Source organism: Tachysurus vachellii, chromosome 3, assembly GCF_030014155.1.
Source record: "Tachysurus vachellii isolate PV-2020 chromosome 3, HZAU_Pvac_v1, whole genome shotgun sequence".
In the NCBI taxonomy this organism is placed as follows: domain Eukaryota; kingdom Metazoa; phylum Chordata; class Actinopteri; order Siluriformes; family Bagridae; genus Tachysurus; species Tachysurus vachellii.
The window spans coordinates 27,808,862-27,831,361 of NC_083462.1; the positions used below are offsets into that span (position 1 = coordinate 27,808,862).

The following is a 22,500-nucleotide window of genomic DNA, read 5'->3' on the forward strand; positions in this document are numbered from 1 at the left end:
CACACACACACACACACACACACACACACACACACTCACAATACTGTGCACTTCCCAATCTCTGCTGACAAATGTAAACACTGACATTACAAATATTTTTCTGGGCAGTTCGTCTTCTTGGTAAGGTGCTAGGACTCTTCAGGATTATTTTAATTAAAATTTTACAGCTACAGTACAATTGTGATAAATTCAACCTATCGAATGTTAAACATGATCTCGCCAACAATTCCTAACGCATTAATATATTACATTATTGGTATAAACTTGTTAGCTTGGTAAGTGATTAGCTATTAGCAGATTAGCTAAATTTCTGGGCAACATTGTTTTATCAGGATAAACATCACCACAGAGCCATTAAAATATCCTGCTCTTGAGGGACAACAGTCAGTTTTTCCATGTGAATCCCAGTCACATTAGGATGTGATTAAAAATAAATAAATAAATAATTAAATATCTGGTAACTGGTACAGGGAACAGAGAAACACACACAAACTTATTCATTTTGTAATAGTTGGTGGTGCAAGAAGGCTCTTGCAGAAGTGAAGGCATTATGCTTGTGTAAGTATCTCCATGACAGTGAGAGCAAACATGCAAATATTGGCCTGATGGATTTATGCTTTTAGATCCTACATGTAAGGGAAACTTTGAGGTGAACAGATGACAGAATTTTTGCCACTGATTTATCTTACTTTTTAAAGGATGTCAAAGTTTTTTTTGTTTGTTTGGTTTTTTTAACTTTAAATGTCTTCATATTTAAATTTTTCAGGACTTTTGCCAGATTTTTTTTTACCTCTGGATCTTTTAGGGATAGATATATAGTATATTGATTTTTTAAATTTATTTTAAACTTTAAATGTATGTATTCATTTATTTATTTTATTCTTACTTTTCTTCTTCTTCTTCTTCTTCTTCTTCTTCTTCTTATATATATTTATTTCTTTTTTCTCTTCTGTTTCTGTACGTCTGTAAAGCCGCTTTGCGACACTGTGAATTGTTAAAAGCACTATACTGTCAGCCCTGACTTTTGGCCATGTGCTTCTGTTTATGTTCCGTGTCACGTGTCTGCCCCGCCCTTGTTTACTCCTCCCCGTCTCTGCACACTTGTTCCCTATTGTTAATTGTTATGTCTAATTAACCGTGCCGAATCATCGTCAGTGTACCCTCGTCCTTTGTCCTGTGTAGTTTTCGTCTTTGTTCCTGTTTTATGTATTTAAGTTATTAAAACCTATTTATTTGAAGCTATCCTGTATCTGGGTCTGTCTTCCTCCTCCCGGTGTGACATATACAAATAAATTGAATTGAATTGAATTTTTTTGTTCTTTTAGACAACTAACAGTTTAAAAATCTGTTTAAATTTTACTGGCACTGTAAAAAACAAAAACACGAATTTTTTACAAATGTGTTTGTGTGTGTGTTCTCCACAGGAGTGGCGTGGGTGTAATGGTGTGCTGTTTGCCATAAGCATTCTTCAAAATGGCAGGTGATACCAACACACTGTCATGGAGGGTGCTAAGCCCAGACTTTGATGGGCCCAAATCACCTGTGTTTGCCCTTGCTGGAGAGAAAGGCCCTGTGAAAATCCTTAAAGTCTGCTTCAGCAGCAGCAACAACCTAAAAAACTTCAAACTTGTCAAGTGCGATAGCTCCTGGCAGATAAGGGTAAGAGTCAATAAACGGCAAAGTATACAGGGAATTTTTTTTCTACATAACATGTCCTTCAGTGTATTTATACGTAATTCGTCAGATTTTATTGTGTTCGGTCTTGAGGTTTAAAATGCATTTGTTATGCAATATTTGTTAAAAATGTAATTACTGTGACGTCTTAATTTACATGAACACCATGTTGAAGACTCAAATCAGATTGGTGCCAGATTTGAGGGATTAAGAAGGATTAATGCAATCCTACAATTTCTTTTGTTGTTTCTATAGCTGCAACTAATGTATAGGGACACATACAGTATTATCAGTGATACATGCTAATAAAATACTGGTAATAAACATTAAAAGGTTGTTGTTGTTTAGCAAAGGAATCATAAATATCATACAGTATCAGTTCAGACTACATCATACAGTAGCTCCCTGTTGGTGATTATTTTCCTGTAACAGCACACCCGGTCATTTTTACTCCTTGTTCCCATTAAAAGTAACTTGGAGTGCATATTGAAAACTGGATTTAGTTATCAGACTTCTTACTGGAGGATTCTGACAGTGAACATGAGCATATTCGTGCTGGTTTGCTGATGTAACCACTCTGAAATTCCGATTTTGAATAATGAAATACACATTAAGGAATTCCGTTTTAAAGAAAGATAAATATATTAATATGGGTGTATGGGTCCTTATCTTTAAAACATTCACCTGCATACAACCTTTCTCTGCTCATTTACTGATTTATCTTTTGTATTTAGGTTACCCATTTCTGAGTACACACACAATTATTGTTCCTTCTGTCTATTCTCAGGCCATCATCCAGTCCATCCTGATCAGTGGCCGTTTGGGACCTAATGTACAGAATGCCAGTTGCTTTGGCCTGAGACTCAAACATCTGAAGTCTGAGCAGCATCACTGGCTACATCCTGATTTGACTGTAGGTGAGGTAGAGCAGCGCTATGAAAAACTCCATGTGGAGGCAGAGTGGAGGTGAGGAGCCATGCACAATACATACACAACTATCATTTGTGAAACTCAGAAAGATATAAGGCATAATATTCTATATAATAATGCTTTCAATAGTACTTTCCATGTATTTACAGTTACAGTTACACTTTACATGATAAGTAATTAATACTAGCTCCCAATAATATGGAATAAAAAATCAGTATAATTACACGTATATACAGTAACAGTATGTTAGTTTACAGTGTACGTTTTGTAGGCATCACTTTTGCTAACACTATTGCTTGTGTTTCAGATATGACCTGAGGATTCGCTACATACCAGCTAATTTCTTGGAGAAGTTTAAAGAAGACAGAACGTCACTGTTATATCTTTATCACCAGGTTAAAATGATAACACAGAGCATATTGTTCTCCTATTTGGAACTGATTTATTGATTTTGGTAGTTAATATGATGTATTGGTGCTTGGTGTGGCACAGGTTCGCAGTGACTACATGCAGCACTACTCTAGTAAAGTCAGTGATGGTATGGCATTGCAGCTGGGTTGTCTGGAGATCAGGTAGGATTAATAATAACTCTTAAGCAGTTTTTATGTAATGCAATTACACGCATAATTATTCTGTAATAAAATGATTATTAGTCTAGATATTACTAGAATTGATTTTTTTTAATTATTTAATTTTTCACCATTATGGTTGATTTGCCTTGTTTACCTTCCTTCCAGGAGGTTTTACAAAGACATGAATGCCAAAGGCCTTGAGAAGAAGTCCAATTTTGAATTGTTAGAGTAAGTTATAAATCATTCATGCCTTTGAAATCAACAGGATTGATTATTTTTCTAAAACAACACATTCCAGAGCATTTTATTCCTCTCATACAATGGTGACTTTGTCAATGCTAAGATTTTAATTAAGAGTGACATTTTGTACATGTTTGCAGTTACGTTTAAAGATGTTATTATTAGTATTGTTGTTGTTGTTATTATTATTATTATTATTATTATTATTATTATTATTATTATTATTATTATTATTATATGCTATAACAGTAATTCCATTCCCAGCCTACGTTTTTTTCTCGACGTTAGTAAAACAACAATATGCTGCTTGTTATTTTATTGACAAACCTCAAAGCCAAGACTGCAGTCTAAACAGTCTACAGCTTTAACTCTGACAGTTACAAAGCATTTACATTGTTGACTCTTTCCAAAAAAACGCTCAACAAATGTCTCCTGAATGAAACTTCAGCATGTTTTTAATCCATTTATTTCAATCTTCAAGTTGTTACTATAGAAACTGTATAGAATAACTACACGAATGTATACAATCTGGCAGCCCAAAATGTTTGAGATAAACATTTATAGAAATTCAGGCATTTAGCAACACTGTGGTGTGTGTTGTAAAATAAACATGTGTAAAAAATGATAGAAAAATGACTAAAATGTGTACCATATTTTAGTCATTTTTCTATCATTTTTAACACATGATAGAAAAATGACTAAAATGTGTACCATATTCTTGGCAGCAGTTAAATTGTATTTAATATTTTCTTCTAGGAAAGATGTCGGACTAGACCTTTTTTTCCCACAGAAACTGATTGACAGTATGAAAGTAAGCATATTAGATTTAAATTTTTTTATATTGAAGTCTGTTTATATAAAGGCATGATTTTAAGTTATAATTATTTGTTAGAATACCAATTTTGATAAGTCTAAATTAGTGTTTTATACATGGATGTATAATTAGGCAATAGAGTTAAATAGCACTTAAAGAAAAACTAATTTTGAATACAGTATTGTGGAGCATCCAAGTAGCATCCAAGTATCTAAGAGTTGACGTTCCTTGATCACAAATCCTCACAGCCATGCTCTAAAATCTAGTGGAAAGCCTTCCAAGAAGAATGGAGGTTATTATAAGGATTACGAGAGCCCCAATGTGGAAGCACATTAGAGACATAATGTCTAGTCATATAAATGACCGGTAGTTATTAGGGATCTATAACTGTTCTGGACTAAATGTAGAGCTTTGTTGTTTTTGTCATTCTTTGTCTTTAGCCGAAGCAGCTCAGGAAGATGATCCAGCAGACGTTTCAGCAATATAGTACACTCAAAGAGGAAGAGTGCATGGTCAAATTCTTTAAGACCTATGGGGAATTCATTAATTTTAATGAAGAGGTTTTTCCTTGTGAACTAGTGGTGAGTTCAAAGTTAATTTATTTATATACATTTGAGAAATACCTGGGTCTAAATGATCTAGATGTCATGTTGCGGTCATTTTCTTACAGCAAGGCTGGAGTCTAACAGTGGATTTAGTCATCGGAGCAAGAGGTATTCGCCAACGCGCACAAAGCGATTCATCGGTAAAAAAAACATACAGTATATAAATCCTTTTAGGTGTTCAGAAATAAGCAGTTACATTAATAATGACCTTCTGTGACAGAGGTTTATGTTTCTAAGCCGTGAATACCAATTAAACAAGGCTATGATTTACTAGTTGCGAATATTATAATACGATAATTATTGACGCATTATATCCCTGCGTTTAAATGCTGTGGTCAGTATTTCTGCATACAACTTCATACATTTCAAAATGTGGTGGCACAGCAGGTAGTGTTGCTGGTTTACAGTCCAGGGACTCCATGGTTTCATGTGTTCTTCCTCCACACCTTATTCCCCCAAACTGCAGTAGGTAGATTGGCTAAATCATTGGTAGGAGAGTGTGTGTGTGTGTGTGTGTGTGTTTAATTAGACTCGGATTCTAAGGACCATGCACGTACTTTTTATGTGCCTTCTGTAAACCACCTCTGTAATTGTATGGAGCCTAAATTTTGCCTAAACTATTTCTTATTGCAAGGTTTTTTTTTTGTTTGTTTTTTCAGACAGTTTGTCTAGCTGAGTTTAAACAGATCCGAAGTATTAAGTGCACTGCACAAAGTGACACCAAATCTCTGCTAGACATTGACATCAAGGGAGCTAAACAGGTAAGCATCTCACTGCAGGTCCAAGCCATACAATATACTACGTAAAATGCGCTTTCATAACTGCATTATTGTGCCCATTTACCTCACAGCCCTTCTCAGTCAATGTGCCTACGTTAGCAATGGCAGAGAACATGGCTGACCTGATCGATGGCTACTGCAGGTTGGAGAACAACACCGATTCATCATTAATATCTCGGCCCAATAAAAGTAAGCTAAATAAGAGGTTCCGTTTATCTTCCCAGGTGTCATATAATATAGTTCAGCAATCATATATTTCTGTAGAATTGCGTCAGGATAATTGATGAACTGTGGGTGAAGTTACACAAGATATAATTCATATTATGTCTTGCCATATTTTGAATCTTAACTCATCTTTCTCAACTGTTTTAGATACAGAGCTCCGTAACTCCCTTCCTGCCATCCCCTCATGGTAAGCTCCTTCTTTATGCATTGTTTCAACTCAGCTATGGTTTTAACTATACAGTAGAATATTTCAAAGTATTTCAGATCATTCCTAAATGATTTCCAACGCTATTCTTTAGTCTAGGGTTGCCTGAACCATCAAAAGATAATGAACGGCACAGTAGGAGTGAGTACGCATATGTTTGCTCTTCCAGATATTGGTCATCACAATTCACCATTTAATTTGGTTTGGTTTGGTTTTATAAAAGCTATTTCATATCAGTTTTTGCATGTTTCAGATTCTGATATATACTGTGAAATTATGGATGAAAAACCTCCACCTCCTGGTATGTATAGTGTTTTATTTTAGTGTTTACGTTTTTATGGACAGTCTACTCCTGTAACTCATCTTACATTTTCAAAGACACACATAAACTCTTTATGTTTTGTGTTTAGCGGTGAAATACGGAATCTCGAGAAAGTCCATCGTTTTGGGACGTATTTTGGGCGCAGGTTTTTTTGGAGAGGTCTTTGAAGGAGTTTACACAAAAGAGGTGAGTTGCAAAAGCTGATTCTTTTTCATTACTGTTCCTACTAAATGAATGAATATCATAGAAATGATATTGGAATTATGTGTTTTATATATATATATATACACACACTATATATGTATTATATGAGTTTCTTGGATTGTGTCTGAATTAGAATGGTGAGAAGATCAAAGTGGCTGTAAAGACCTGTAAAGAGTGCTCACCTGATATCATGGATAAATTCATGAGTGAAGCAGGTAGTATAAAGAAGTATTCAATCAATACACTATATACAAAGAAAAAAAGCTTAGTCATTAACAGCTTTTCTAGTTTGTTGACTCTGCAGGTTTTTGTTCTGTTGCTAAAGTCATTCATGCTTGTGGCTTATCTAATCTCTTAGCTTTAATGAAAAAGCTGGACCACCCTCATATAGTGAGTCTGATAGGTATTATAGAGGAAGAACCTGTGTGGATCGTCATGGAGCTCTACCAGTACGGTGAGGTGAGTGGCAGAGACGCTTCTCAGTGCATATTCGAAAATCTTTTAAATATTTCTACTAGTCGAAAACCCCCAATTATATGTTTCATTTATAAGGGTTAGTGCTGATTATAAAGTAATGATCAGTCCAGATTGATCTAGATACCTTGTATGTATTTTGAACGAAAGAATATTGTTAGGTGTGCTGTATTACTAGTTTAGAACCAGAATTTGTGATAAAGTATTTAATGACGGTTTATACTGAAAACATTCTGCATAAATAGCGAGACAAGAGGAAATATTGGTGTTAAAACTGCACGGTACAAAGTGCAAAACATCCACATGCAACAATAACACGTTTGTTTAAAAGGCAATGTAGAATGTTACAGTATATTTTCAGGCTAAATGATACAAAATGAAAATTCTATGCTGCAGAATTGTAGATGGTAGCGCTCGAGTTTGTGATTTGAAATGCTTATTTGTGGGTGTTCAACATAACACATTATGGCAATTTAAAGCAGTAGTTTTTGCATTAATGCTGTTTCTAAACAAACAACAAAGACATCAATATTGTACCTAGCTGCCTTTTAAATCAGTGCAGAAAAAAATACTTTATCCTGATTAACCCAGAATTCCACCAATGAGAAGATCCTCCTGTATAATGCATTGTTTCCAGTGATTAATTTCTAATCGTTGATTTTTATTTCCTTCTTTTATTTTCAGCTTGGAGATTACTTGAACAAAAACCAGAACACTTTGACCAATGTCACACTAGTCCTGTTTAGCCTACAGATCTGCAAAGCTCTGGTTTACTTACAGGGAAAGAACATGGTACACAGGTATGCTTATCCAAGTCCTTTAAATCTCTGCCCTTTCAATGCATATTTACAATCAAAGATAAAGAACGTATTTCCACTAAATTCTCTACGTGTCACAGAGACATCGCTGTGAGAAATGTGCTTGTCGCCACACCAGACTGTGTGAAGCTCGGTGACTTTGGCCTATCCAGATACATAGAGAATGAGGAATATTACAAAGGTAAGCCTCAGCTGATTTGTAGGCACATAAAAGCACTGGGCTTTTCAAAGGCCTGCAGCTGTTCCATCTTAGTCAGGAAACCTCCAGCAGAATATTAATGATGACCAGCTCAATAACCATGTACTGAGGCATCACGTAGCAGGATGGAATGACTGTATAATCCTATTCTTGTATTTATTATCCCTGCCGTCTATTACACGTGTGCCTTAATGTTTTCAGAACTGCTGTTGTGAGGCCACAAACAAGGTCTAACTATGACATGGATTCGTGTTACTCACTTGTGACGGGTCCATTGCTTTCATTAGAAATTGTCGTAACTGCATATGTTAATTGCTTAATCTCCAAAACACTACTCAGTCATTAATATTAATCTTCAACCTGCGATGAACAACCTCATCTCATTATTTAACAGAAAACCATGCGTTATTTTATGTTACTGATTATGTAACTATACATTTATTGTCCTCTGCACCATTTAACTTGCCATTATTCATCACATTCATATTGTTTTTACTGAATTTGCATTTAATGACTTTTCCTATTTAGTTCTGAGATATATAAGATATTTTTCTCCAACCAAAGTTTTTAGTCTGATGCTTTCCTAGTTAACCAGTATTGATATGTTCATTGATGGAGACTGCAAAGCAATGTTGTACGTCGCTCTGGATAAAGGCGTCTGCCAAATACCATGAATGTAAATGTAGACAGTAAATGAACAGGTAATAGAAGCCAAGAATGACAACTTTTTAAGATGTGTGAATTGTTTTTTCTTAGCTCCTTGTTAGGTAACTATGTTTGCTTGGATGGTCGTTCTTGGGTTTCTTGCTGTCAATGTAAATTTAACACACAATTTTATTAGCTAGAAAAAAAGACACTTGATGTATGCCACTGTTCTACTTTGTAATCTGGTTGCATATAGCTTACAAAACTGCTGCTGAAAGCTCAGGTTTCATTGTCTGAAATTGCACAATCAGCTTATTCTACAAATATAAGTATTGCTAACTTTATTGTTCTGGAATCAGGTCAATCACTGTATGTGAAGGAAAAGAAAGCCTTTACTAACGCTGGAAACTTCTCCATTGTAATGCTATAAAATTACTACAACACTGTGGACATGCATGTTTTAAGAGAAGGGAATTGAGCAGAGCTTCAGGGAGTGGGGAACCTTATCACAGGCTAAATCTAACAGAAATCTGATTTCCAGTATCCCTTATAGGTACTCAGGATATCTTGTGAAATGCAAGCTTCGGGGTCCTGAGTTGGTCTGGCTTTATATATTAAATGAAATCTTATATCAGCAAACCTTGTGCTTCTATGAATATTGTGTTTTTTGTTATGAAACCCTACAATATGATTACCATTTTTTTTAAAGCCCCAGACTGGCTGTTTTCTGTTTAATGATTCACCAATATTTCAATACCATGTTGGTATGTTTTGGTATTGTAGAATATAACTGTTTTTTATAAAGTTTTATAAATGTTTTATAATTTTCCAAAAGCTCTTGGCACAGAAAAACCTAATGCACAGATTTCTTTGGTGGGTGGGGGCTTATAAATGCTCTGTGCTGTCCTCAGATCCCTTTCAGTGTGCATATGCTGATATAACTACATTTCTGTTGTTATATAATTTAGCTTTCAACTCAAATAAATAAAGATTTTAATTTTCACGTTCATTCTTTTTAGCTTCTGTTACACGATTGCCAATCAAATGGATGGCCCCTGAGTCCATAAACTTCCGTCGGTTCACCACAGCCAGTGACGTGTGGATGTTTGGTAAGTTGTCTAAGGTTATAATTATGCCAGGTTTTCGTCTTGCAGACTACTATGGATTATGGGATGAAGATGCATGTGTGGGCATGTGAGCTGGAATTAAATGTACATACAGTTTTATTTACGCAAGTTTTACCACTGGCATTGAAGGTTACACTAGATCTCAGCTAGCAGTAAATACATCATGGCCAAGAGATTAAAAGACAAAATTGCAAGTTCCTCTCAGTGCAGAACAAAAAGTCGGTGGTGTTTGGAATTAGAGGTTAGGGTTAGATTTCTACGATCTACCCACTGGACCTCTGCAGCTTACAAACAGTGTTAAACTATATTCAAATGTAATAATACATTCAAACAGCTGGGAAATAAATTGATAAACCTTCCTACTGAGTGTTCCAGATGCAAGGGTCAACATTTCTGCACTTATGCCTCTGGGTATAAACACAGACTAGACATCTTTCATTTTAATGCATTCCCCTTAAACCTGAGTAGTCAAAGAATTTGGAAACAGTGTGTGATATTTTGAAATAATTAAACGTTAGACTGGCCTAACATAAGAGGACTTGAGATATAGACTTTTCTGAATTATAATAATGGACTTAGCCTTTCTGGTAGATAGTTATAAATGGAAGATTTGCGCTTATAGATGTCACATAATCAGTTTTTAGTCATGGGTTCAGTAGATAGCTGATCCTTTTTTTGATCTGCTGCTAAAAGGCCACGAAATTAGGTTTAACCAAAAGAACTTTGAGTTAACCTCTTTGCTGATTACATTTATCCATTAATTGCTTTGCAGTACTTTTGCTAATTGGATTGGATTAGCGATGCTTTGGTGTGGATTTTGGTTCTTTCAGCTCGCTCAGAGAAAAATCAATTTTGCTGCTTTTGTGCTGCTTATATCCAGCTGTCTGCATGTGGGAGATACTGAGTCGGGGGCAGCAGCCTTTCTTCTGGCTGGAGAACCGAGAAGTTATTAACCAGCTGGAGACGGGCATCAGACTGCCCAAGCCGGAGCTGTGCCCTCCTGCCCTGTACTCACTCATGACCCGCTGCTGGAGCTACGACCCCAACGAGAGACCCACCTTTACTGAACTTGTCTGCAAAATCAAGTAACCTATACTCTATATCTTGCTAATAGTCTCAGGAATTGTTCCTAAAACATTGTATACAATCCTTTTTTTACTCAGAGCAAGTGTGTCTGTGTTTGTCTGGCACTGAATTGTTAACCTAAGCTTTTTGAATGGTCCAGTGATGTTCACAAAATGGAGAAGGACCTGGAAGCAGAGAAGGAGAGAGACAGACAAAGAGCCACCAGGTTTCTAGAGCCCAAGTTCAACTTTAGTGAACCACCTCCAAAGGTACCAAAGGGCCTCGTTATGATTTAGTCAAGTGTGCATTGTGACTAACACATTAGCTTTAGTTTCATCCTGCGTTCATAGCTATCTATTTCTTTGTGCATACAGCCCTCAAGACAAAACCCTGGTCGTTTTGGGAATACCCTCAGCATCGGTCTGCACATCCAGGTATTGTGGGAAATTATATGTGGAGTACTAATTTATTTATGTTCAGACTTTGGACAGTCCTTGTGTGGGCTTTCCTCTAATGAACTACATATTCTTCCACAGCTAAGCGAGGCTTTGTGTGCCAGCTCTCCGGATCTGGTTAGTCCAGGTGATTATCAGTCTCCTGTAGACTCCACCAACAACCTCGTAGTTCCCAGCATGACTGTTCGGCGCCTCAGTCTTGGAGTAAGCGTGCCTTTCAGCTTATTCTAGCCTTTTTTTGATACTTACAGTGTGATTGTGTGTAACAATAGTGTCCATATGCCTATAAGTTCTTCATCGGAACTAATTGTATATGTGTATTTAAATGATTTGCAATGCACATTCTTCTATTCTGTTTGAATGGGATAGGAGGGGGAGTTCAGCGTAGGACCATCCAGCATGGAGGACGCCCAGCGCCTGTGGCAGTTAGAAAAGGCGCGGATGCAGGAGACCATAACGAAACAGAAAGATGAGATGGTGGAGGATAAACAGTGGCTGGAGAAAGAGGAGAAACTTCTGGTGGGAATAAAGATAACTTTCATTTTAACATATGAAACTATCCATACATCACATAGATCACTGTTATTCTTTGGGATGTGTGATACATACACTGTGACTGATTTTTATGCTCTTTTTAAGGACCCTAAAATATATGAGAGCAAAGTTGTTGTGATGGTAGGTGGCTTTCAGTCTATTCCTATTTATATGCCATACAATAAAAATAGGTTTTTTTATAAAAAAAAATTTTTTAAAAAATTTTTGTTTTTGTTAAACATATGACATTTGCATCTGTAAGTGCATGTGATTTAAAAAAAAAAAAAAAAAATAGAGGAAGCCCCACTGCTTCATGTTCAGAAAACTGAATTATGGCCATTTTATTATATTGTATTTCATATATAATAATAATATAATAATAATTAATAATAATAATAATATAAATGTTATTTAATATTAGGCATAAACTTAAGACCAAGCAGAACACTTTACTCAAACCTTTACATTTTTTTTTTTGTTGTTGTTTGTTTGTTTTATTATTATTTTTTTATCTTATTTTATTTTTATTTTTTGTTTTTTGTTAGGAACCAGACCCTCAGCCGAATAACAGTAAGCTCTCTTTTCAGTCCAAATGAAAATATAGGAATGTTTACTGTCTATTAAAACACGTTACGTTCATGATCCAGTGTTTCTTATTTAACTTTCCTCCTTAAACTAAATTACAGATGAACAAAAGCCCCCTGAAAAGCCCCCAAGAATTTCCGTGCAGGTAATGGCATACTGTATACATCCACACACACACTCTTTGCATAGCCAGTCAGGAGATATAATATACATAATCTTTCAAGTGAATCTTCCCTTCAAGTTCATCGAAAGTTCAATCACAGCCATTTGAGTTTTATAATATTTTGAACGACTGATCATCATTTTTAACGTGTTGTTGTAAATCATTGTCAGCCTGCCCCAACAGCAGAGCTAGATCGCTCTGAGGACAAGGTGTACCAGTGTGTCATGGATCTGGTTAAAATGGTAGTGCAGCTGAAAAATGATGTGAACACACTACCATCCTCTGAGTACATATCCATAGTCAAGGTAACCATTGCGACACCATTCTGAGAAAAGATCGGTGATGTTTATCCAGGTATCATATTTTGTTTTTTGATCTATAATATTGTTTTTTATATAATTGTTTCTTTTTCTTTCAACAGTCTGTTGGAATGACGTTGAGGGATTTAATTTCCAGTGTTGATGACGTTCTTCCCTCTGTACAAGGAGCTATAAGGACTGAGGTAACTTTGTACATTTTCTGCAATTTCCCACAATAACCTTGAAGGGTATTTTTTTTTTATCAGCTTACAATTCTTTTCCTAGTTTAATATCCCAAGCCTTTTCTTCATCCACAGTTATCTCTCTGTACTGTAAAACTACCCTCAAAGCTAAACGTTTTCCAGCAGGAAAGTGAAGCCCAGGTGATAAGAAAGTGATTAGGAAAGTGTCAACGTGTTATCATGTGGTTCAGGTTGTGTCTCTCTGTGCTCTTAGATTGAGGGCACACAGAAGCTGCTGAATAAGGACATGGCGGAGCTGATTGGTAAGATGCGGCTGGCCCAACAAAACGCCATCACCTCTTTGAAGGAGGAGTGCAAGAAGCAGATGCTGGCAGCAGCTCACACGCTGGCCATGGATGCCAAAAACATGCTGGATGCAGTTGACCAGGCGCGTGTGCGTGCCAACCTGGCCAAGCCCAAACCTGAGAATGCAGATTCCAATGATACAGACTAGAGAGAGAGAGAGAGGGAGGGAGGGATAAAGAGAGAGAGAGACAGAGAGAGAGAGAGACAGAGAGAGAGAGAGAGTCCGGTTCAGTATACTCACACAAACAGTCTGATTCATCATCTCTTTTCTATGCCGTCAAAACGGGTACTGTTCTAATTCAGATATACACATCATGTAAATGGTCACTAAGAGAGGTATTTAAGTTCTAATTATGTAGCTTCAATGGATTTTAAAGGTACACTACATTCTCTTGGTACAGAATATATATATACTGGGGTAATAGTGTCAATTTTAATACTCCTTTTGTTTTATTGTATCCTGAATATGGATTGTGCCTGAAATAAATGGCTGATTATAAATTATACTATCACTTCAAATTAATTTTCATTTTAGTCAGGAACCCCGACTGTCTCAGGACACTGGACAACTACAAAGTCTAGCTCCAAGAAATATAATCTTCGATATAGGCGAGTTATGGGGCATATTTTAGTGTGAACTAAATTTCTTGGCGAAATTTTGGACTCAGTTTCATCTATATTCTGGAGAGCAACCTCGCTTCTCTACAGTGAAGTAATATATTTCCCTTCAGTTTCCTGTTCTGACCTGCCAGCTGCTGATACAATCGAATACATGCCTTAAATTCAGTGGCAGTGTGTTGCCGTATAAAGGGATGATTAGCTCTAATACTATTAGTGTAAAACTTTTTGCAAACAGTCAGTGGTCAAGACAGATCTTTACTAATATATAGAGCAAAAGAAAGAGTCTTCTTTCATATTCTTTCTCAAATCTGTACGGTTCAAGGATATGTGACGACATATTTAGAAGCAAGAGTTAGATCAAATTTGATCAGGTTTCATAAATGACATGTTAGTATCGAGTCTCGAGTTTTTTTGTACATTTTTGCAACAAACTGAGCTAATAAAATGACAATAAAATAAATGGTCTCATAATGAACATTTGTATGGCGTTAAAAACAATTTGTAGATGTGTCTGTGGGTGTTATATTACTAGTGTTTTGAAATAATTATCGAATTATATAAAATCTCTGGGTCTTAGTTTATTAAGTACTTTGATTAGTGATGATGAAAAATGTCTGATTTCACAAACACAAGGCATAAAAAGAGAGTGCGTAATTCATCTGAAAATGTGACGAATGATCATTAGCAAAATGTATAAACTTAGAAAGTGAAACAATTAACAATTGCAAAATGTTTATGATGTTTCGGTTGAAGAGCTTGTAGTTTTAAATCGTTTGCCCTGTATTTTGCAGCTCGTTTATTTGTGTAAAGTGAATTTTGTACAAGACTGTCATTCATTTCAAAAGAATAAAATCAACAGTGAAATTCTGCCTGTATAAATTGTGTTAGTACTCTATTACAAAGGCTTCTGTATACACTGTCGATATAATTCTGCTTACTATGTATCAAGAATATACAGATTTTAATATCTTAACACCATCCATTCTTTCGTCAGACAACAAAAAGGAATCTGTCTGCCAAAAACTCTTAGATGTTCAGCTGAGAAGCTCCTTTTCACCCTGTGACAGGCTAAAACTAGCAGAACTAATTTTGGCAGCCCCATGGGATATCTTCCCGCACCTGAATATTGATGCAAAATGGCCAAAAGGCAATTCTGTTCTGTCATGCTTAAATTATTATTTTTTTTTTTTACGCACTATGCATTTCTTATGGTTGTGTTTTATATGTGTGAGTGCGTAGATATTGATATGTTGCTTGATTTATAGTTTAGAAATTCTTTGTCAACAGGATTTTTTTAAAGGTACCTCAGAAAAAGCTTGTTTATCCACATGACAATTGGATACTGGTGTCACTATTAGTATCCACATGCAGTGCTACTGTAACTGATTGTTATTACATGTTGGCCAGACTGAATACTGGAGAAAGTCTAAGTCTGATCATTAAGATATCAGGGAGCATATTTTAATCTGTTGGTTTTGCTAAAGAACAACTCTAAGTTCATGGCAGCTTGGAACCTTCAGTGTGTTCACACATCACACGTTTTTTATGGAATAACGCATATGCTGACAGTTAGCTAACACTTGTTTGGTTTCTGTGTAATACAAAGTTTACAATTTGCTTTTAATACTTCTTGCAAAGCTGCATATTATGCTTGCTTAGTACTTTTTTAATTATAAACATAACGTGTACTGTTCACCAAAATGGCAGAGTTTGATCAAAGTTTAACTCAAAAGGGTATAAATCATTCAATTAGCCAACTATCCTGTTGCTAATGTGAATAGGTCACTTTGACTTTCAGCCCTTAGTTCTGTGCTGGTTTATATAGCCCTGTGTTTTTATGTAGCACCAGAGTCCCAGAGGAACATTGTTTCATTTCACGGTGTACTGTGTCAGCTATATATGGTCAAAATGACAATAAAGGCTACTTGACTTGACTACTGTATAAGGTAGAAAATCTACTTTAAATGCTTCAAATATGTTTCTAATTCTTGAGCTATGCACACAAAACTTTCGAATTGAATACACAGATTAGCAACTTTAAAAAACAGGGCTCTTGTTCATCTTGATCCTTCTAAATGAGAATTACAACTTGGTTAAACTGGAGCTCAGAAATGTCCCATTCCTACATGGCCATAAACACAGTGTTTGCTTGTGCATTGTAATAAAAATATGGTATCTTAACCTATGTGAAGCTCAGTTTTCTAAAATCCCATGATTCATTCCTTCATTCATCTTCAGTATCTACTTTATCTTAGTCAGGGTCATGGTGCATGGGCGGAAGGCCGGGAAATAACGTGAATGGGAAGGAACACAGTGTCTTTTACTTCATACATAGTAGTTTCACAAATCTGTCCCTCAGACACAGTCTGGTGTGGGATTTTAAATAAAAGACAGCTCCCTAAAAGCTTTTTTCTCTTAGCAGCTACTCTCTCTGGGCTTGCCACAGTGTCAGTACATGTCACATCCTCTAAATCTCACTGCATCAGAAGTTAATCCATTGGTTCTTGAGAGAAAAGATAGATAAGAGACACAAAATTAATAGTCCTGCTTGCACTCATGCAAAAGTCTTTTTTGAAGGTGCCACATTTTATTCATCAGTGTTTATTACAATTCTTACATTCAACGCTAAATCTCCTGCACAGTGCTGAAGACATTCCGTTTCATGACTTTGTAGCTCTTCAGTGAAATATTTTTGCACAACTTTTTCTGTATTATTTATCCATGTTGCATTCTCGATCCATGTCTGTAATGACGAGTATTTCCATCGCACGTGTCCTGCATGTCTGCAAGTTTATAAGTAAGTGGCTCTAGATCATGCCGGCCAGCCATGGGGGAAGGAACAGGCCGATGGTACCCAACAGACAAACAATGATGAACATCCACAGGAAGATCCTATCGATCACCATGGCAACATACTTCCAGTCCTCTTTAACCTGCATTTAAAGATCAGAGAAATCAAAGAGAGGCAATGTTAGAGTTCTCATCTCGTCTGTCTATTTACTACTGAGTTCTTTCATCTGTGATGTATCAAGAGGAATATGCGCCAACTAACCAAATGACCTTTAGAAAGGACCGTCTAGTAGAACTACATCAATGCAACTGGACATGAGGTTTAATCTTGCAGATGTATTCCATTTATCTGAGGGATTACATGACTTAGGTGTAGTGGGTTAGACCGCAGATCCACTAGCCCTGTCTTTCCTAATACAGCTTACTGTGGAACTTGTTAACATTTACTATAATTGCATGAAGTATATCACAGTCCATTATTTTATATATTTTCCAGGCACTATTTTGATCAGTGATTTGGAGGAATTTTGGAGAAAATGTATATTTTGTAGTAAACTCCTTACAGAAAAATACTTTAACGGGATTGTTAGATCACTGGCATAATACATATTACTTTTCCCCCCATGAATAAACTTCTATTATTAACATTTAAATGCAGTTTGTTTTTACAAGACTGGTTAAGTTCCTTTAGTTAAGCAGGATTCAATTCTCTTAAATTATTTTTACAAATATGTCTATTTTAAATTGCTGTTAAAATGTATTTTGTACATGTTATATTATACAGCATAAGACCGGACACATAAAAATAAATAGTTTGCTTGACTTCAAGTATACTGAGACTTTATGTATCAAAAATAAACTATTTGTATATATTTAGTGCACTTTAAATACACATTATATGACGTTTTGTGTTATAAGGTCTCATCTCCCATTTATTCTTAGCCCCAGGTGCAATTTTATAATACTACAGTCATAATTAATATTCATTCATTCATTTTAGGCATGCTGTACACCCACTTACAAACACCCGTTCACACCTAGGGGGAATTTAGGATAGCTGATCTTCATGTTTCTGAAAATCAGAAACCTGATCAAACACAAGGAGAACATGTGCAACTCTTTCCTTTTCCTAAGGACACAGAAGCTCTGTAACAGAAGTTTTAACCATTGCACCACTTTGCCACCTCCACTGTAAACTAGTAATTCCTTAAACCTTGACAGTAATCTTGTTTATCCAAATTATTAAGTTAGAAATATAGAGGTAGGTGGGATGTCTTTCAGTGGAATTGTAACGAAGTCTTTAAATGTGGCTTTCTCTGTTTTCACTTGTGGGAGTAAATTGAATTTTAAAATGCTAAACCTTTAGTTCTGGTTGACATAAGTGCAAAAGACAAGCATATTTCATGAAATAGAAATATTTGCATGAAGAAAATGTTCTTTCTTCATGGTTTGAGTGTGAAAAAATATAACTAATTAAGTCAAATATCATGATTTCAGGCTTTAGTAATCATGATTACCCTCATAGACACACTTGAGCAAGGAAATAATTGCCTGTTTACTCACACTGAAGTCAGCGTCTTGTGCTTTCAGATGATCTGCTATGTAGTGAACTCCCTCCAGAGCCTGCATGATGCTGGGAGACAGAGAGAATCGCTCACTGTCTGATTGCCGCATAGTATGGTTGACTCTACCCCCTGGATACCTGGCACCCAGCACTGCATCATGACTCGTAGTAGGTCCATGTTTAAGGGGCAGAGATGAAGAAGGAGGAGGAAGTGGAGGAGAAGGAGTTGGAGTGGACCCAGGTGGACGAGGAGAAGGAGGGCGAAAGGAGAAAGAAAAATTAGAAGACAGCGTGCCTAACTCCAGGTCTTCATAGAAGCATCGTGTATTTGCTTCCTCATCCTCAGCCACCTCCCTGAACCAGCTGGCTGAAGTGCTCAAACATGATCCAGCAGGAGCCCCGAGGGCTTGTGACCTTCTATTTTTCAGGAGCAGCAGTCTCTGCCGACGGCGTCCATAGGGAGCCGGCCTGCGCATGAACAGCCAACGTGGGATGATGTCAAGAAAGATCGTATGCACCCAACTTGGCATCTTATGGGTGCCTGGTGAGCGGTGGTGCACGTTCAGCACAAACACAGTGATGCTGATGGACAATGTGACAAAGATCATGGTGAAGAGCAGGTATTCGCCAATAAGCGGTATGACCAGCGACGTGGACGGAATGATCTCTGTGATAAGCAGAAGGAAAACGGTGAGCGAGAGGAGGACGGAAATGCATAGTGTGATCTTCTCACCACAGTCTGATGGCAGGTAGAAGACCAGAACCGTCAGGCAGGAGATCAGCAGACACGGGATAATTAGGTTGATGGTGTAGAACAGAGGAAGGCGTCGGATGATGAAGAAGTATGTGATGTCTGGGTAGATTTCGTGGCAGCAGTCGTATTTTTTGGTATTGTACGTTCCCACAGCATTGATGATGGCCCATTCGCCACTCTCCCAGTAGTCTTTGAGGTCCACGGTGGTCTCTAAAGGCTCCAAGTCAATCTTAGCCTTATCATATGTCCATGACCCAAACTTCATTTTGCAGTTCTGTTGGTCAAAGGGGAAAAAGGTGACATCAATGCTGCAAGAGCTTTTGTAGATGGCAGGTGGAACCCAACGGACTTTTCCTGTGTAGAAGAGGTGAGCTTTGGTCATGTGGGTGACTGCGAACTCCCCATCTGCACTGAAAAATAAACACAAGCTGTTTCAGATTGTATAACGATTGTAAAACAAACAAAACCAATAGATTTCAGTGGGAATATCAGACTCATGCCTATTACGAAATTTCATACTATTTTTCTTCTACAAATCTTTAGTAACCATGCTATTATAAGGGCTATTGATACAGTAAAGCTGTAATACCAGTAAAAAAACACCAGGTGGTGATGTATTGATATGACATTTTTAAATAGGAGCGTATTAAATAACTTATTGTATTACATTGGTGGTAACACAACAGATAACCTTGTTTCACCTTCTTCAGTGAACGCCAACTCAGCATTGTCCCTACACTATAGAAAATTCACCTTAATCATCGATCCCACTCACCATGATGTTCTTACAAATACAGACACGGTGACAAATAAATAAATAAAACAGTGACTCTGTTATACTTTGGGTTGAGCTGGTTCTGATTCCCTGGTCCATTGAGCGGTTCACTGCAAATAAGTAGACAGTTCTTCAAAACCGGTCACCTTTATTTTCCTATGACGAAGCATTTCTCATATTCCTAATATGAGTTCTCTTCCAGAAAGAAAATTCAGCCCATCTACTGACTAAACACTAATCGGTTTAATGAGTTTAAATATTATTTAAAACCTATGATGGAGCATTTACTAGCACTAGGTCTTTACTCATCTGAACACCTACAGTACAGGGGATTTTGGACTGATGAGTTAGACAGTGCTGTACACCAAACCATCAAGACACCATTGGTGACAATATCTCTTGGAAGGATGGTGTTTATTCCACCAGGTCAGTTCCAAAGACATGTAACATTGCTTAGGGTTTCTGTTCCTTCTGTTCATGGCTCTATATTAAAGTTCTTTTGCTTCAGTTTTTTAAGATTCATTTAATATTACTCACTTGTTGTAAAGCACAATGTCTGGAACCCAGATGAGCTCTGACGGCACCCTGATAGACGTCACATTGTCATAATCACCCGGCTTCCAGCGCAATTTATAGTCATTCCACTCCTGTGAAAGACGGTAGACATTATTATATCTGTTTTTATCACAGTGTAGATTTACCCTTTCATCTTCCTTGAGCACGATGGGTTTTGTCTCACTGCAATTCAGTCCCCTTTCTGTCACAGTTACCAATTCACACAAGTCTTGCTTTACGGCTCTCGGTCACATGAAGCTTTAATAAAAAATCCAGACTAACCTGAATTCTGAATTTTGAATTCTAACTATAACATTTACACACTAAACTGCTTTCTAGCATTTTTGGAGGCATCATATTTAATTCAAGCAAATTTGCTCATAGGGCTTACAAAAGTTGTTAATATACTTGGCTCACCTGCTTCAACCAGACATTGGTTGTCATCATCTGATTTTTCTCATCCTAGAGAAATAGAAAGAGATAGTGTGTGGGAGTGTTTGAGACAGGAAGCTGGGTTTGCTCCAGTAGCAGCATCTGAAGTGTAATATCCTGATGGACTGTTGTAAAGGAACATTTGACTCATCAGAACTATCAGGTTAAAGGTGATAATGTGGTTTCTGGGAAACTTGATATTGGTATATGTACAATTTGTCAATGGCAGATTAGGACACTTCGCAGAAAAAATAAATAATTTTTCTTTTTTTAAATTTATATAAAAAGTTTTATAGAAATATAAAAATTCTCTTCTCTTTCACAGTCTATAGTTGAATTTGGAGATTATGTACACCGCACTTCCATAACAGCAAGCTATCTTGGCCAGCTGCAATATCAGAAGCTGCGATATACAAATTCAATATATAATTTAAAAACTCCTGACTACTACACAACAGCGCTGTCTGACTAGCAGGTGGACAAGACATATGAGAGGACCACATAGAGTTCACATTGAAGCCTCACAGCCTGTTAGTAAACTGGAAATAAATTTTCTGACATAAAATCAGTATCGATATGATATTTGATTACAAATTCAGTCCTATTAAGAAAAAAGGGTGTTTTATATTTGACATATTTCTTTGGTGATGTAGATCTGGCAAAGAGAAAATTCAATTAAAAAAAATCAATCCTGTTTATTTATTTCAGTACTATCTTGTCATCGTGTTAATGAGCGTCTGTCAGTCAAGCATGTCGTTATTCCAGCTAATCGATAGCACACTACATATCAACTCAAACAATGTCAAACAACATTACACATATATCATTTATGTTCAGTAGTTGACATGTTTCTTAATATGATCTGGACTAGCATTAACCCAACTAAGAGATATGTAGTTACAGATATAACAGTGCTTACGCTGGTAATCACACAAGATATACTGTACAATGTGCCTTGACAAACAGCTGACAATGAGCTGGGAAGGAGCTGCTCAATCAGCTACTCGTAAAATGAAGCTTGTATTTCAGTCACTTAGAGATTTACCATGTGGTCTATAAGTAAACATAACTCAATATCCAGTAGAAGTATTAGCCATGATTTAAAATTTCTGTTTGTTTCACTTACCACATCAATGAGCTGGGCGATGGACAAGCCAAACTTAACGATGACCACGTCTGAGGTGTTTGGCACAGGTCGTGACCACTTGTTGTATCCAACAAAAAGCTTCTTAAAGAGTTCATCCTCAGCATGTGAATGAGTCTTCTCATAACAGGACACTGCCAATGTAATAAAGATTTGTTTCAGACTAGAGCTGAATTATTATTTTTTTTTTAATATTTCAGATTCGCAAAATCAGAGCATTACAGTATAATGAGGTTTAAACTAATACATGATACGTGCAAAGGCAAATTATATATGTATAAATTTATAAATATTTTTACACAGACATGCAACACTGACATTAGTGAATCAGTGAGGAAGTCATTTGGCTTGCAAATGATTAGATCAGTAATGCCCAGCCTTTG

The 22,500-nt window shown here is 36.6% G+C and overlaps 2 protein-coding genes across 2 annotated transcripts in view; one reads left to right on the forward strand and one right to left on the reverse strand.

Moving 5' to 3' along the window:
* Positions 1-14,982, forward strand: part of ptk2bb (protein tyrosine kinase 2 beta, b) — a 17,672-nt gene extending 2,690 nt beyond the window's left edge. Inside the window, exons 2-31 of the mRNA XM_060866571.1 lie at positions 1,425-1,659; positions 2,462-2,640; positions 2,912-2,999; positions 3,097-3,176; positions 3,342-3,404; positions 4,173-4,227; positions 4,671-4,811; positions 4,901-4,975; positions 5,495-5,596; positions 5,686-5,803; positions 5,987-6,026; positions 6,139-6,185; positions 6,298-6,345; positions 6,455-6,552; positions 6,704-6,785; positions 6,929-7,029; positions 7,729-7,844; positions 7,943-8,043; positions 9,726-9,815; positions 10,714-10,918; positions 11,059-11,167; positions 11,273-11,332; positions 11,435-11,557; positions 11,723-11,872; positions 11,993-12,028; positions 12,433-12,457; positions 12,574-12,617; positions 12,806-12,940; positions 13,057-13,137; positions 13,391-14,982. Of these exons, the coding sequence (XP_060722554.1) occupies positions 1,474-1,659; positions 2,462-2,640; positions 2,912-2,999; positions 3,097-3,176; positions 3,342-3,404; positions 4,173-4,227; positions 4,671-4,811; positions 4,901-4,975; positions 5,495-5,596; positions 5,686-5,803; positions 5,987-6,026; positions 6,139-6,185; positions 6,298-6,345; positions 6,455-6,552; positions 6,704-6,785; positions 6,929-7,029; positions 7,729-7,844; positions 7,943-8,043; positions 9,726-9,815; positions 10,714-10,918; positions 11,059-11,167; positions 11,273-11,332; positions 11,435-11,557; positions 11,723-11,872; positions 11,993-12,028; positions 12,433-12,457; positions 12,574-12,617; positions 12,806-12,940; positions 13,057-13,137; positions 13,391-13,630 (3,018 nt within the window). The 5' untranslated portion in view covers positions 1,425-1,473 and the 3' untranslated portion in view covers positions 13,631-14,982. The remainder of the gene's footprint in view (positions 1-1,424; positions 1,660-2,461; positions 2,641-2,911; positions 3,000-3,096; positions 3,177-3,341; positions 3,405-4,172; positions 4,228-4,670; positions 4,812-4,900; positions 4,976-5,494; positions 5,597-5,685; positions 5,804-5,986; positions 6,027-6,138; positions 6,186-6,297; positions 6,346-6,454; positions 6,553-6,703; positions 6,786-6,928; positions 7,030-7,728; positions 7,845-7,942; positions 8,044-9,725; positions 9,816-10,713; positions 10,919-11,058; positions 11,168-11,272; positions 11,333-11,434; positions 11,558-11,722; positions 11,873-11,992; positions 12,029-12,432; positions 12,458-12,573; positions 12,618-12,805; positions 12,941-13,056; positions 13,138-13,390) is intronic.
* A 1,656-nt stretch (positions 14,983-16,638) lies between these two features.
* The window catches only part of chrna2b (cholinergic receptor, nicotinic, alpha 2b (neuronal)), an 8,187-nt gene continuing 2,325 nt past the window's right edge, over positions 16,639-22,500 (reverse strand). Inside the window, exons 2-6 of the mRNA XM_060866572.1 lie at positions 22,100-22,251; positions 20,959-21,003; positions 20,524-20,633; positions 18,457-19,621; positions 16,639-17,036 (exon numbers count right to left, since the gene is read on the reverse strand). Of these exons, the coding sequence (XP_060722555.1) occupies positions 16,911-17,036; positions 18,457-19,621; positions 20,524-20,633; positions 20,959-21,003; positions 22,100-22,251 (1,598 nt within the window). The 3' untranslated portion in view covers positions 16,639-16,910. The remainder of the gene's footprint in view (positions 17,037-18,456; positions 19,622-20,523; positions 20,634-20,958; positions 21,004-22,099; positions 22,252-22,500) is intronic.